This window comes from Mobula hypostoma, chromosome 14 (assembly GCF_963921235.1).
Source record: "Mobula hypostoma chromosome 14, sMobHyp1.1, whole genome shotgun sequence".
In the NCBI taxonomy this organism is placed as follows: Eukaryota; Metazoa; Chordata; class Chondrichthyes; order Myliobatiformes; family Myliobatidae; genus Mobula; species Mobula hypostoma.
Genome location: NC_086110.1, coordinates 45,875,590 through 45,891,066, shown reverse-complemented (window position 1 = coordinate 45,891,066; position 15,477 = coordinate 45,875,590). Strand labels below are relative to the sequence as shown.

Genomic DNA, 15,477 nt, shown 5'->3' with positions numbered 1-15,477 from the left:
CTTACCCCAGGCCCTTCGTAGAATCTCCGCCTTGCTCTTGAATCGAAGGAATCTAAGTACTATTGAGCATGGCTTACTTTCTCTGTCTCTGGGAGGCCTCGGGACGAGCGAACGATGCGCCCTCTCAATTTCAATCTCCATAGTTGGGGGAATCTCCAGTGCTTCCCACAGCAACTTTTCTACAAACTTCATCATCGACAATCCCTCCACTCCTTCAGGAACATTATAAATCCTGATATTTTTCCGTCGCGATCATCCCTCCTGGTCAAGCAATTTACTTTCCTGTTGATTTAATATTTTTATTGTCTAACTTAGTATATGTTCCACGTTTTGTCTGCGATTTTCCACCTTCTCAATTCGAGTCTCTGCCACCCCTATTTTCTCATTGACGTTGGCAAGCTCTGACTTGATATCATTGAGTTGCTGTTTTATGTCTTTTTGGACTTCCCCTATCTCTTCCAAAATCCTTATCATATTTGCCGCTTCGCCTGAACGAGGCCCAGCGTCAGCCGCGCCACCACGCGCACGTGTAGGAGAGCTGCTTGTTACACATCTCTCTTCCATTGGCTCCGCAGTGGTGCCTTTTTTATCTCCATTCTTTTTCCCCATTCTTGCCTCACTTATCAATTCAGATATTTTCAAAAGTTCTTATATTTGATGGATTAACGGGGCAAAATATGCATTTTTCCAGAGGAGCTGTTGATTTAAGCTGCCATTCTGGATGATGACGTCACTGGAACCAAATATTATCTGTTCTAGATATGTATTTTATTTAGATATGTTTTAAAGTTTGCCATATTCAGTGTTGGTGATATTTGGATAAGCTTGCTTTGAGAAGAATCCTTGGTTGTAATTGAATAAATTCCTGCTGTATATTATTAGTCAGTTAGGAAACTTCTGCCTTGAAGTTGTTCTGTTTTGCACAACTAGTCCTGGTAGAAATGCTGTAGATGCCCAGTTCTCCATTAGATCTGTAGGAGGGTATGAAGCAACTAATGTCCCACCCTAGCAAAGGCCTTCCTGAAGCCCAAACAGATAATGTCCATCAAGCTCAGTTCATGAGGAAAATTATCCATCCTGTGAGACACAATTGTCCCGCACACTAAGCCATGTTGACCATCCTTAATCTTTCCTTGCAGCCCTTATTAACACTTGGTTCTTCACCTGCAGCTAAGGACTTGGTAAATGTTTGCCAGAGATTCTATGAATTCTTTCATTGCTTCTCAGTGTCCTAGGATACATTTGGTCAGGTCAGCTCGATGCTGACATAAACACAGAAGAGGAAAATGTCCACAACAACTAAGATGAGGAAGATATTAAAAAGGCAATGCAATTTCTTCATGACTTATATGAAAACAGGTCTGTTTTAAAAGCACCTTATTAAAAACCACAATCAGACTCTCCAGGATCAGAGGTAAACATTATTGCTAAAATCATTTATTCAGGCGTATACACTTGAATAGTGAAAGTTCAATTAAATTCAAACAGCCGAACGGGAAACTAATATTAAAGAATCAGAATTAGACAACTTACAAGCAACTTTAAATTCACAAAGATAGCCACCTGCTTTGGTTACCGAATCTTAAAAATGGAAATTGTAGAAAGACTGCCATTATTGACTCAACCCCATCACCAGGAAAGTGCAACTAGCCTTCATTCCATATTATCTAAATGTCTGCAATTCAAATGAAATCGGACATTTTATGTTCAACTAAAGACAAGTCAGCAATTATAAAATGTTGCAGCAGGGAAAAGCCTTTTGTAACTTAAGACAGTGCTAAACTATGATATTAAGCTCTTTCATGAACGTTGTCAGCCAGACAGCACATTTCACACACAGTGACAACTGCAGGTACACGAGCCCAAATCCAATTTGCCCAGACATGTGAGTGGAAGAGAAATGGAAGGAGCACAGAAAGTGCCAAATGTTTGTATTGCTGTTATGATGCAAGTCTATTCATTTTCCTAACCAAGTTTTTGCATGTATTCAACAGTTCAGGTGTGAATTCATGGCATTTTGGGAAGTGCAGGATAGAATGAGAAGGGTCATGGATAAGTGAAAATAAAGCTCTGAGCAGTAATTTATTGCAATTTGTTCAGGAAAAGCTTATTTATCATCCTAACAATTTAATAACTTCTCAAGTTCAAATGCAGAAATCAACTAGAAAGTAATTTCAATTCACCTTGTCACCAAATTCTGCCATTAACTCTGTTTGACAATCATATTTTGCATCACTAGGTGGTTAAAAATACAAGTCTCTAAAATCTCTGTTTATTTTTAATTCCTCAATCCTCACCACCACCGTACATTTCAGCAAGTTTCCGGAAGTGTGGGCCCTGTTCGTTCAAGTGGTTATTGTCCTGGACTGCATCAGAGTTGTTGGATGAATTCACTGAACTTAAAGATTCTGCCTTTGAACCACCACCTTCATAATCAAACACCAAGAGCGAGACATGGGGGCGGGGGGGGGGGAGAGCAATGGGATCATTGTCAACAGTCTTCAGGTTCTGTGGTGATAAAAAAAAGAGGGAAAATAAGTATAACTCTGGCAACTTGTGACACTGATCAAGATAGTTTTATGCTCAAACTATCACTACAATGGATAATATAAATTGGTCTAATGTCTCATTGCTACTCGTTAGTTGGCAGATGATGAATGGACAGAAACTCTGTCACAACCACAAGTCATAGGTGTGGCTGCACAGCTGTGCAAACTATTGTTTCAACTGTACCATTTTTAAGAAAGAAACACAAATAAAAGCAATGAGATAAAGGCCTTTTGTCCAGGGCACAAATATTCTATGTTGAAGACATGGATGAATGATATCAATAGTGAGATCAAGTCAGAGAAGGCAAGGAGCTGTATGATATAGAAATTATTAAAAAAGAAAAATTATGGCAGTAGGAGATAATGAAACAGGTTATCTTCAAGCTAAGAAGTATGGGGGCAGTAAGTGAACGATAATACATTTATAGCTTGATAAATACATTCACTTTCAGCTTCCTTAAAAAGAGAAGTGACAATGGGAAACATGGCAAATAAAGCTAATGTAGTATGTTAAAAGCAATAGTTTAAAATTTAGAGAGTATGCACAGACTGAGGATCACAATTAATTCAAGAAAAGAAGCGAAACCGAAAGCTTTCCCCTTCCTTCAGGAAACATTGCTTCTCCCTGCTGATGGAGCCCTCCTATGCACTCCGTCCCTTTCCTTCACATCTGATCTCACCGTCCAGGAGCAGAAGGGCGAAGGGGAGTTAGCTTTCCTGGTCCTCACCTTGCACCTCACGAGCCTCTATAACAACCAAGTCATTCACCATTTCCATGAGTTCCAATGGGATCTCACCACCGACTGCACCTTTCCCTCTCCTCCTTCCACTCTCTGCAGAGACTACTCTTGGTGACTGCCTGGTTTGCTCCTCCCTTCCCACCAAACTTTTGTTCTCCTCGTACCTTCCTTTGCAGCTGTAAGAGATACAATATTTGTTGCTTTAACTCCTCCCAGCCAGCCCTTCCACATGAGGCACCTTCTCCAACCTGGTCTATTCCATCCGGTGCTCCCAGTGTGGCCTCCCCACATTGGCAAGGTAGGTATCCATTTTGTGGAGCATCTGCTCCCTGTCTATAGTGAGCGCCTTAAGCTTCTAGATACATGTCATTTCTACTCCACTCCCCTTCCCATTCTCACACTGACCTGTCAGTCCTCAGCTTCTCCACAGCAACAGAAAGGCCAAACACACAGTAAAATAATAACACCATAAACAGAATAACATTCTGTTTGTGTATCCTAGGCTCAATGGTATGAACTTCAAACTTCCCGATTTCAGGTAACTCATTCTATGGGTTACTTTCCCATTCCACCATTACATCCAGGTTTTTGCTCCCTTTGTTCCAGATTCATCACTTTCGCCCTTCATCCACATACATATCAACCTGGGTTTGTCCTCCCTTGGTTCACCTTTCCCAAATCCTCCCCAAACTGGTTCCACCTGCTCCTCATCCTTCCCTCATCTGGTTCCACTTATCACCTACCAGCCTTATCTTTCTCTCATTTATACCGGCTGTTGCCTCCCCCTCTTGCCCTCTCCCTCAGTGTCTCTCTCTCTATCTCTATCTCTCTATCTCTATCTATCTCTCTATCTCTCCACTGGCAGTGTTCAACACAAAATGTTGACCATCCCTTTGCTTCCACGGATACTGCTTGACTCACTGACCTCTTCCAGCAATTTAGGATTGAGAGGTTGCTGAGCAGCAACTAGGAGTTACAATGCCATTAAAAGCCTATTCCCAATTTTTAAAAAGGCTGAAATACTTTATTTTAACATTAATAGTACCTTGAAGTTTTTAAGCACATGTCAAACAGAGAAGGCATCTATGCAGACTTCAATGTCTTGCAAGATTTCTGGATCTCTTTATTTAAGTGTTTTAGTTATGATGGTAATTGTTACAATCTTTCTGTAATAAACTGTATATACAAAATTCCTGTTTCAAATGTTGTGTTGTCATTGTGCAAGCTTTCAATCTCAAGGTGAGTGGAGAAATTTTAATTATTACTACATGTCTGCAGACTAACCACATACACCAGTTTTACAACTTCTAAAAAATTAGAAGGCTGAGCATCTAACGAGAAATGACCTTGCTGAAACAAAAAGATTCTGGGAGGACGTTCTAGACAAAGCAGGGAGCTTGATGCAGAGGGCAACTGTGAATGACGGTATGATTTCAAAAACAGTATTTTAAAAGGAAAACAAACTTAATCCATGAGTAACAGGAATCTTTGGAATTCCCCATCATGAAGAGCTATGTAGACCAAGTTATCGAGACATTCAAGACCAAAGCCAGGTTTTGGTCTGTAGTAGGGTCATAGGTTATTGGAATCAGGCAGGAATTTGGAGCCAAGGCCAGAGATCACGTCAGCCATGATCTTATTGAGTAATGGAGCAGGCTTAAAAGCTGCGTGTACTCCTCTTGCTGCACTGTGATTTCTAGGATCTAACTCAAGGTCCCAGTATTCCCAATCAATTCCCAAATATGGCCCCTTGCAGTTCCCAATTCATAATTCTTCTTTATAGCCACAAAATATCTTCTTTACACACTTGAGGATGGGAACATTATTGCTAACTTAAAAGCGTCCCCACAAATAGTTTACTGGTGAGCCGTGTCAGGGTCTTTTGGCTTACATGTAGTTACTGTACTCCCAACTGGTAGATTCTCAGGCTGCTTGTTGGTCTTCTGGAGCTTCGTTGACATCAAGCACGTTGATGGTTACTGTAGCTGAAGACAGTGGCATGGTAACAACGAAAGGTATCTCATTCCTTACTTCAATTATCACCACATGCCGTGTGCTCCTCTCAAAGTCCAAAGGCTGCAGTAAAAAGTTATATCTATGAAGTATTTTCTTCGTGAAAACACAAAATGCTAACTAAAGTGCACATGACATGTAGTATCACATTGAGGGGTAGAAAGAAAGACAAGGTTTCCCTATTTTTAAGGGAAGAACGTAGTAAGATGTTTCTTTTAATCCCTAAACATTTCACCACAAAACCAAATCCAACTTGGTTGCTTCACAATGGCAAACATTGTCTCAATTATAGCAGTGTTCCTTTGTCTCCTCAGTAAATTGCAAGGAAGTACCCACTTTTCTGTCTGGTGAGCTAGGGCTAGTTATTTCTTAACTCTGAAAACATATATTCTGTTTGCATTTCATATTTTTGACTTGTCCTTTCAATACTCAAATCTAAAAAAAATGAAAGTTTTGAGTTTTCAATTTATATTAAATTTGAATGCATTATGTTACAAACTAACTTTTTTCATATCATGAAGATACGCAATATTGATCCATGTGCACTACACAGCCAGGTACATTCCCAATAATAGATACCTGGCCTCAGGAGAGGAATCATATTCTCAGAGTAAATATCTGGTCCTTGTAACAACTGTTCTGGATCAAAGAGCCTGTTCTTGTTCTGTACTGCTCCACCTTCTATGTTGTTTGCATGACCAACAGAGAAATGAGAACCAAACTCACACATCTCTCCAGATTTCACTTTATTTGCAGGATATGGGTATCGTTGACAAGTCAATGTTTATCGCCATCCCTGACTGCCCGAGGAAAACATTGGTGAGCTCCTGCAGCCTTTCTAGTGAAGATATTCTCAGTGTTGTTGGGCTAATAGTTTCAGGATTCTTAAATCCAGTGGGAATGGAGGAATGTTAATACACTTTTTCTAGTCAGGATCCATGTAACTTGGAGGGGAACCTGCAGATGGAGGGTGTTCCCAAGTGTCTGTCGTCCTTGTCTTCCCTGGTGGTAGAAGTTGTGGGTTTGGGAGGTAACTTTGGAGAAGCTTTCATGAGTAATTACACTGCATTTTGCAGCAAAAAAAATCTGCTAGTGGTGGAGGAAGTACATGTTTGGAGTGGCAGGCAGGGCACTAATCCAGTGAAATCTTTCTGTATCGGATCGGGTTTGACTGTTGTTTAAGTCATGTGCATGCAGGCAAGTGAAGAGTCAAACTCTCAACTAGAAATGAGATGATACAGCCATTAACTCGAATCATGATTGGTCCATTTAAGTTTCTGATAAAGGTGGCCCTGGGAACTTTGCTGTCAAATCTGTAGAAATATCATGAGATGCTAAGAGTTTCTTTTTAGTCACTGCTTTGCATGTATGCAAATTTTCCATTTTTGCAGTCGATGTCCAAATATTATCCAATTCCTGCTGCATGCAAGTTCAAACTGATCTACTTTATCTTGAGATGCTCCAGAAAGAACTGAACATTCCTTGACAGGGAAACATAAATGAACCTTCCCATATGAGCTTTTATTTACAGCTCATAAAGTCTGATCCCATGTTACCGAGGAATTTCTGCAGCAGCCCAGGATTGGTGAATGAGCATGGAAGGGGGGATTTCAACCACTGGCCACAACCATCTTCCTCAATGTGAATGAAGTATAACTCGGGACAATTAACAGACTTCCCATCAATTCCTTTCAACACTTTGATACCATTCTGCATTAAATTTCATGTGCAGTGATTCACACTTTGTCAGTCTGTCAAGTGATCTACTGATACTGTATTGATCTTCAGTGAGCAGCTTATTGGCAAGTTATCAACATTGGATAATGTTCATCCTTTGCTCATTATTGAGGGCAGACCAACTGAGTAGTTGGTCGCACAGATACATTTAGCCTTTTGTGGGCAGGACATCTCCTAAAAATGTTCAGTTATCAAGTAGATGCCAAAGTTGTGGAAAAAGCCCAAATCATTTACTAGTAAATATTAAAATGACTACAAAAATCTACTGGTAGACTGCCATACCTTCACAATTTTAAGAACTCCATTATTCTGTGGGTCAGTAATCATTGTGAACTGATTTCTCTCATTTCCAAAGGTTATACTGAAATTTGCTTTCCAGGCCGGTGTATGAGGCAGGTCATCATCAGTTACAGGGTGTCTTGACACATCATAATCCACTTCATTTTCAGGGACTTCGACAGTAATCTGCAATTAGAAATGTGCAGTAATTTACCTTTACAGAGTTGCAGACTTTCCTGATCAACACCAAAACTCAAATTCAACTAGGGTTGATGCAGTATGAGTATTTGTATAGACAGAAACTGATTAGGGATAGTCCGCACGGCTTCGTGCATTGTAGGTCATGTCTAACAAATCTTACAGAGTTTTTCAAGGAAGTAACCAGGAATGTTGATGAAGCCAAGGCAGTGAATGTTGTCCTCGTGGACTTCTGCAAGGCATTTGACAAGGTCCTGCATGGGAGATTAGCCAGGAAGGTTCAGTCACTTGGCTTTCAAGATGAGGTAGTCGTTTGGATTAGACTTTGGCTGTGTGGGAGAAGCCAGGGAGTGGTAGTAGGTGGTTGCCTCTGACTGCAGCCCTGTGACTCATGGAGTGCTGCAGGGATCGGTTGTTGTTTGTCATCTATATCAATGTCCTGGATGATAATGTGGTAAATTGGATCAGCAAATTTGCGATGACACCACGATTGGCTTTGCAGTGGACAGTGAAGAAGACTGTCAGTGTTTGCAGTGGCATCTGGACCAGCTGGAAAAATGGGCTGAAGAGCGGCAGATGGAATTTAATGTAGACAAGTGTGAGGTCGGGCCAACCAGGGCAAGGCCTAACACAGTGAACAGTCAGGAACAGAGGAGTACAGTAGATCAAAGGGACCGGGGAAAACAGTCCATAATGCATTGGAAGTGGTGTCACACGTAGATAGGTTCATTAAGAAAGCTTTTCGCAAATTGGCATTCATAAATCAAATTATTGGGTATAGTGGGAGGGATATTATGTCGAAGTTGTATAAGATATTGGTGAGGCCTAATTTGGAGTATTGTGTGTATTTATCGTCACTGACCTACAGAAAAAATGTAAATAAAGTTGAAAGTGTACAGAGAAAATTTACAAGGATGTTACCGGGATTGGAGGATCTGAGTTATAATGAAATATGAATAGGTTAGGATTTTATTCCCTAGAACATACAAAATTGAGAGGAGATTTCATAGAGGTGTACAAAAATCAAGGGGTGCAGATAGGGTATATGCAAGCAGGTGCTCTCCACTGTGATTGGGTGGGACTACATTGAGAGGTCATGGCTTAAGAGCGAAAGGTGAAACGTTTAAGAGAAACATGAAGAGAATCTTCTTCAGTCAGAAGGTGGTGAGAGTGGAATGAGCAAGTGGTGAATACGAGCTTGATTCCAAAGTTTAAGTGAAATTTGGATGGGTACATGGGATGAGAGGGGTATGGAGGGCTATGGTCCAGTGCAGCTCAATGGAACTAGGCATTTTAAATGGTTCACATGGACTAGATGGGCTGAAGGGCCTGTTTCTGTGCAGTACTTTTCTGTGACTAAATTCTTTCCCTCCTTCCAGCTACCCAATCCTTAACAAATCTATACTCCTGAAGCTACTAACAAATTACTGCAGAATAGTTCCCAAAGGCCTCTGAAACTTTGTTTACAGTGACTTTTCATCAAATAGAGGCAGTGGGAGCTTTTGTCTGAATCACAACTCAATAATGCTGACCAGGGACTAAGCAATGGTGACCTGGGACAGTTGATTTCCTTAAGCGTCCAAGATGTAAGCTCTTTTACCCCAACAAAGTCAAAAGACAACATTTTCATCACGATCAAGACAAGATGAAAGTGAACATGGTATACTTTTGATCACACAATGCTTCAAATTCTTTTTCAAAACAATTAAAAGAAATAATTTCATTTTGAACTTAAGGATCAGTTTATTATATTCAAATGGAAATGTTTAAATATGACTAATGAAATCTTTACCGATGAAGTCACAAATTTTGGGGCATTATCATTTGCGTCGGTGACTGTGATTATTGCTGTGGCAGTGGTCGTCAATCCTTTACCTTCCATATCTGCTGCCTGAATAATAAGCGTGTATTTATCCACTTTCTGAAACAAGATTAAAAGAATCAAAGAACTTGTATGACGTGTAATTTTCACATCATCAGAAACAACACATTCTGTCTACCACATTCATGTATACTGGTCAGAAAAGGTCACGTTCACTTCTCACTCTCAGTCCATGGTCTGTAGGACCATTGTCAATGCCTCATCTGAATATCTTAAGTGTAAAAAGGGTTGTCACTTTCTCCATGTATCCAGGCCAACCATTCCAGTTTCCCATTTTTTAAAGTGCAAATCTTTTTCCTCAACTTCCCTCTAATTCTTCTACTGGACAACTTCAAATTACAGATGAAGTACCTTTGTTAAAATGGCAATGAATGCCATCTCATAGGGCACTAACAGATAAGAGATTGTGTCTTCTGCAACATGTACAGAAATTTGAGCAGGATTTTTCTTGGAATGATGAGTATAATTCAAATAAGATTTTTTTTTACAATTGACTAAATCATTTTTTAAAATAATTTCAATACTACCAGACATACTATTTGTGTTCAATATTTATTTTATAGTACAATCTTTCCCAGTATCTGTGGTTGCAATTTGACAATGTTTCTGTCATTTTAATTTGTGCATGTTTTCCATCTTTCTTTCTTTCTTTCCATTAAAAATGCTTCTCCTACGAATTAGTGAGTAACAAAGTATAGAGCAAACGTCGAGAATATTTACTTTATTGAAGGGCAAGCAGGGAAGCACAGAATAGTCATCATGGGCACCCTCGAGCATGCTTCAATTGGAATTGAATTACATCTTAAAAGAGATTTAACATTATACACGAAAATAATGACTTACTAAAGCGGGGTAAAGCAGCATAAAAGATGCTACAAATAGGAATAAACATTTCAACAACAAACTTTTCAACTATGTGCACGGACATATCTCTGCTCACTTACCTCCCGATCCAGACCTGCATGCAGCACACTGATCAGTCCACTTGTTGAACTAATTGTAAACATCTGTGAATTAGGACCGGCTGGATCTTGACTTTCAATGGAGTATCTGATTATAGAATTAGAATTGTCTTTCTCATCTGCATCTGTGGCTGTCACATTCATGAATGCAGTACCTATCGACAAATGTGCATTAAAATTATACCGACAGCTTCATAAACGTTCTCTTGCCCCAAATCCATGGAAAGTAATAGGTTTAATTGGATCAATTTCATCACATAACTTTGCATCTTCTGAGATGCAGCCAAGACACTGATTTTCATAAATCAGACCTACTGCAATATCAGTTGTTATGTTTTGTAACTTCAAAACACCAAACTAATTCAAAGGAAGACATGGGAGATCAAAATGCAAGTCTAACTTAGTGTTTATTTTAGTGAGGTGCACACATATCACGTGGTAGCGTGATAACGTATGCAATTCACGTACTTGTACATTTAACTCATGATAATTATTTAAATAAACAAGAATGCTTAATCATAGATACAAGATTACTCAAATATTAAATACACAACATTAGCCCCCCCACTCTCAGTACAACACTTTTTACCATTGAACAATGGGCAATTTTAGCAATTGTACATGAAATAATACTCTATTAAAAAGGATTGCTTGTATTTTGAATGCATAAATATATACCACTAAATGAAACACTCAGATAGAACTAGATGGAGAAAGTAAAGAACAGGACTTCATAAATCTCACTGCTGCTCAAAACTACTCCAGCCTGAGAAACTGCAGGAGGAGGTCATGGCCTCAAGCCTGCTCCAGCATAAAATGTCATGGATCATCAGCAATTCACTCGCCCAACCAACAACCTCACTCCAGCTATCCAAAGAAAATTACCCAAGCTATGAGTACGGCTCAGTAAGCCCCAGGAGTAAAGACTTGCAAAGATTCACACTCATCAGAAGTAATTCCCTCTCATCAGATCATAGGTGGCTGATTTCATATCAAGCACAGTTTGAGCACCCCTTATCCGAAATGCTTGGGGCTGGAAATGTTTCAGATTTTGGACATTTTGTACTTTGGAATATAACCTGAGACAGTTTGGGAACAGCAGCAGCACAGGCACATCGGGAGAGAATACCCGAACCAGCTGCTGAACAACAGCAACAGCAAGCTTTCAGACTCCACCTACGATGGTGTGTTTTGATTAAAAGGTTAAAAGATGTTTTGATTAAAAGGCGTTTTGATTAAACTGTATTTGTATTTGACTTTTTAATTAGGTTTTATGTAAGATACAAAAACAATCAGCAGTGTTGACTTGTTCGGATGTTAGCTTTTCATCAGTGACGACCTTGGCAAACTCATCAGTAAATTTCTCTCCTGCTTTGTGTTCAGCAGACACTTCGAAAATTTAATGCTGTGCCTTTTCTTAAATTTCTCTCACCAGCTTGCTGAATATTCTTAATTACATTCAATTTTCAGTTTGTCATGACAGATCTTTGCTTGTTTCATGATCAGCATAGCGTTAAGCGGCATACATACACTCTGATGCTGACTCTCTTTCAAATCATGATCGAGATCTTCATTTTTCACTTAATGCAGTATTTTTCTATTTTTAATTAACTTCTGTTCATTACATCTCTCAGAACTGTTTGTGGTACAGATATGGGCACGTGGCCAAGTGGTTAAGGCATTCAACTAGCGATCTGAAGGTCGTGAGTTCGAGCCTAGGCCTAGGTAGCATGTTGTGTCCTTGAGCAAGGCACTTAATCACACATTGCTCTGTGATGACACTGGTGCCAAGCTTTACGGGTCCTAATGCCCTTCCCTTGGACAACATTGGTGTCGTGGAGAGGGGAGACTTGCAGCATGGGCAACTGCCAGTCTTCCATACAACCTTGCCCAGGCCTGCACCCTGGAGAGTGAAGACTTTCTAGGCACAAGACTAACAGATGCCTTTACTTGTGATACAGAGACCAGTGCATCGCCTGGGATTTTCCTTGTGTCTTGAATAATTTTTGATTTATGACATCATGTCAGCACTCAAAAAATTTTTGGATTTTGGAGTTTTTGGATTTTGGATTTTCAGATAAGAGGTACTCAACCTGTAGTTCTTGAATGCCCATTAGTAGTAAAAGCATCTATCCTGTTGAAGCCCATCAGAATGTTTCCTGTGCAAATATGTTCTCACTCTGAATGAACACCATAAAGCAAACTCTAGGCTGGAGAGTTCAAGACAAAGTATATTTTTCATATACTTTTAAGTATTTGGTCCTGGACTTATTTCCTGGCATAATTTACATATTACTATTTAACCATTTATGGTTTTATTACCATTTATTATTTATGGTGCCACTGTAATGAAAACCAATTTCCCCCGGGATCAATAAAGTATGACTATGACTATATGAGAGAAGAAAACACAGAGGTTGCTGCACTGTCAGAATTAGTGATGAAAGCCGTCAGATAAACGCACGGCACCTTTGGAAGAATCAGTCATCTGTCCTTTCTTTTGAAGCGTTCTGCACACAGTAGGATACGTTAATGCCTGTTTTAAGTTTTGTTAATTCATTTAGGCAGTTTCCTGGCCAAAAGAAGATTAAGTGCATTTATTCCTGTGAATAGATGATATTGCGTAACTGATTAAAACACAGTGGGAACTGTATTACTGGATGTAGAAACTTCTTCCTTAGCCTGCTTCTCGAAATAAAGCATTGCAAAAATTAAACAATGTGGCTGCTTATTTGAAATGGTGGGAGACAAGACCCGTCACTGATCTTACAGAAAACAAGTGAAACGTTTTGACAGCAAGGCACAATAGAATTGTAACATTTGATCCATCCAGACACACTGGATCAACAAACATACATTAAGAGTAGGAATAATCTATTGAGGGAAAAAGGTCAAGATTCACTGTCATTTAATTGTTGGCTTAATCTCAATTCAGAAATAAGACAAAACAAAATGTTCCCCTAACCTGGTGCAGCTCCTTCTACCACCCTGCCATAGAAAGTTGGAGCAACAAATTGTGGCTTATTATCATTCATATCAATGACTTCGATGACAACATCCACTGCATCTTCAAGTTGAACCCCATTTTCATCTAGTTCATGAGCTAACAGCTATTTCAGTGAAATAAGAATATTGGTTGTTAGGGTACAATAGCTTCAAAAGTACTGCAATAAGAAACATTCATTCAATATTGAACCAGAAACCCAAGACCTTATAAAAGTTGTGTGTTGGTTTGTTGGGTCATAGTGGATTGAAAGACCCATGTCCATTTCACCTTGACTATTAATAAGTCAGTTATTATCACAAAGACATAGGTCTGGATTTTGCATTGCATAGCACCTCCCTCTGATCAGTGAAAGATGATTACAAAAATACTTGACTTGGAAGCATGAATTTAGATCTTTTCTGATCGTGATTACGGGAAATCAGTTCTCCACCAACAACCAGCAATCATTAAAGTGTCCTCACAGTGAGAAAATCAGAAAAAAAACCACACAAATTAATTTGTAGTGGTGCAAAATTGAAATCATTATATGCTTCAGTTGAAATATAAACAGAAATATGCCATGAACAAATGTTTCCATCTTAAAACCAATTACACTTTGGCATTTAGGCATTTATGTGGAGGGAAACATTGGGAGTCAGAGCTTACCAAATGCAGGAATGTCATGGTCCAGTCCGTGAAGTCCGCATTCCGGTTCACAGTCCGGTCCATCGACCCTTGCTCCAGGTTTTCCTGTCTACCCTGTTTCGGTTCCTGTTGAGCACTAATTGAGGCAGCTGATGCTCGTTGGGGCTGGCTGCATAAATACCTTCAGAGACCAGGCCGTGACTACTGGATTGTTCTTGTCCTTACTTCTTGTATCTCTTCCCCTGCCTTCTGTTTCCTCGCCTGAAACCTTGTTTAGTCTTGCCGGTAACTCTCGCCTCGCCCTAAGTTTTTGTCTCGCCTTGCATTGCCTGAAGCCTTGACTTGTCTTGCCGGTAACTCTCACCTCGCCTCGCCTGAAGTCTTATCTTGGAGCCACCCTGTACCTATGTCCCTTCCTGTCCCTTGCCTCCATCGGGTAAGTCAGGCCAGATTGCCGTTACCCTGCGGTGGGTTCTGTCCCTTCCTGTCCCTTGCCTCCGTCGGGTAAGCCAGGCCAGATTGCCGTTACCCTGCGGTGGGTTCTGTCCCTTCCTGTCCCTTGCCTCCGTCGGGTAAGCCAGGCCAGATTGCCATTACCCTGTGGTTGGTTCTGTCCCTTCCTGTCCCTTGCCTCTGTCGAGTAAGCCAGGCCAGATCACTGTTACCCTTCAGTGGGTTCTGTCCCTTCCTGACCCTTGTCTCTGTTGGGTAAACCAGGCCAGGTTACTGTTACCCTGCGGTGGGTTCTGCCCCTTGCCTCCATTGGGTGAAGATGCGCGCCCTGCCCAGAAGTACTGCGCCCTGCCCAGGAGGCGCTTCAAGCCTCAAGCCTCTAGCCAAGCCTCGCCTCAAGGCTCTAGCCAAGCCTCGCCCCAAGCCAAGCTTCAAGACCCCAAGCCTCGAGCCTTGCCCCAAGCCACGCTTCAAGACCCCAAGCCTCAAGTCTCGGGTCTCAAGCCTCGCCACATGTCTCGGGTCTCCAGCTTCGTCCTGCCTGCCAGCCAAGTCACGTCCTTGCTTACTTCTGGGGTCCGAGCCAGAGGCAAGACCCAGGTTCTGGGTCCTTGTCCAGTCTCTGGCTCGGAGTCCAAGCCTGGGCTCCTAGCTCTCTTGTCCAGTCCTGTTCCAGGTTTCCGGTTTTCGAGTCCAAGTCCTAGCCCTCACCCTGTATTCTAGTCCTGTCCCTAGTACTTCAGTGTCTGTGTCTTGCACTTGGGTCCGTTCCCAGCCACCGCCCTATGACAAGGAATGGCTTAGTAAACTAAATCAAACTCACTTGTCTTTCACTCAACAACAGAATTTTGATGAAACTGTATAATTGACACATATCTCCAGTATTTCCCTTGATTCTACTGGAGAAATCTGTCAACAGCTGTTTGTGGAGAAGCTCACTGATCACCAGCAGCAACTTGAGATAAACTGTGTATCCACCGAATTGCAAATACTGTGAACTTTCCTGCAGTTATTACATCCATAAAATGCAGGC

General features: G+C 40.8%; 1 protein-coding gene across 1 annotated transcript in view; it reads right to left on the bottom strand.

The window, feature by feature from the left end:
• Positions 1-1,393: 1,393 nt before the first annotated feature.
• Positions 1,394-15,477, bottom strand: part of LOC134356386 (cadherin-1-like) — a 49,919-nt gene continuing 35,835 nt past the window's right edge. Inside the window, exons 10-15 of the mRNA XM_063067320.1 lie at positions 13,326-13,470; positions 10,343-10,515; positions 9,309-9,437; positions 7,322-7,504; positions 5,181-5,365; positions 1,394-2,508 (exon numbers count right to left, since the gene is read on the bottom strand). Coding sequence (XP_062923390.1) covers positions 5,213-5,365; positions 7,322-7,504; positions 9,309-9,437; positions 10,343-10,515; positions 13,326-13,470 — 783 coding nt within the window. The 3' untranslated portion in view covers positions 1,394-2,508; positions 5,181-5,212. The remainder of the gene's footprint in view (positions 2,509-5,180; positions 5,366-7,321; positions 7,505-9,308; positions 9,438-10,342; positions 10,516-13,325; positions 13,471-15,477) is intronic.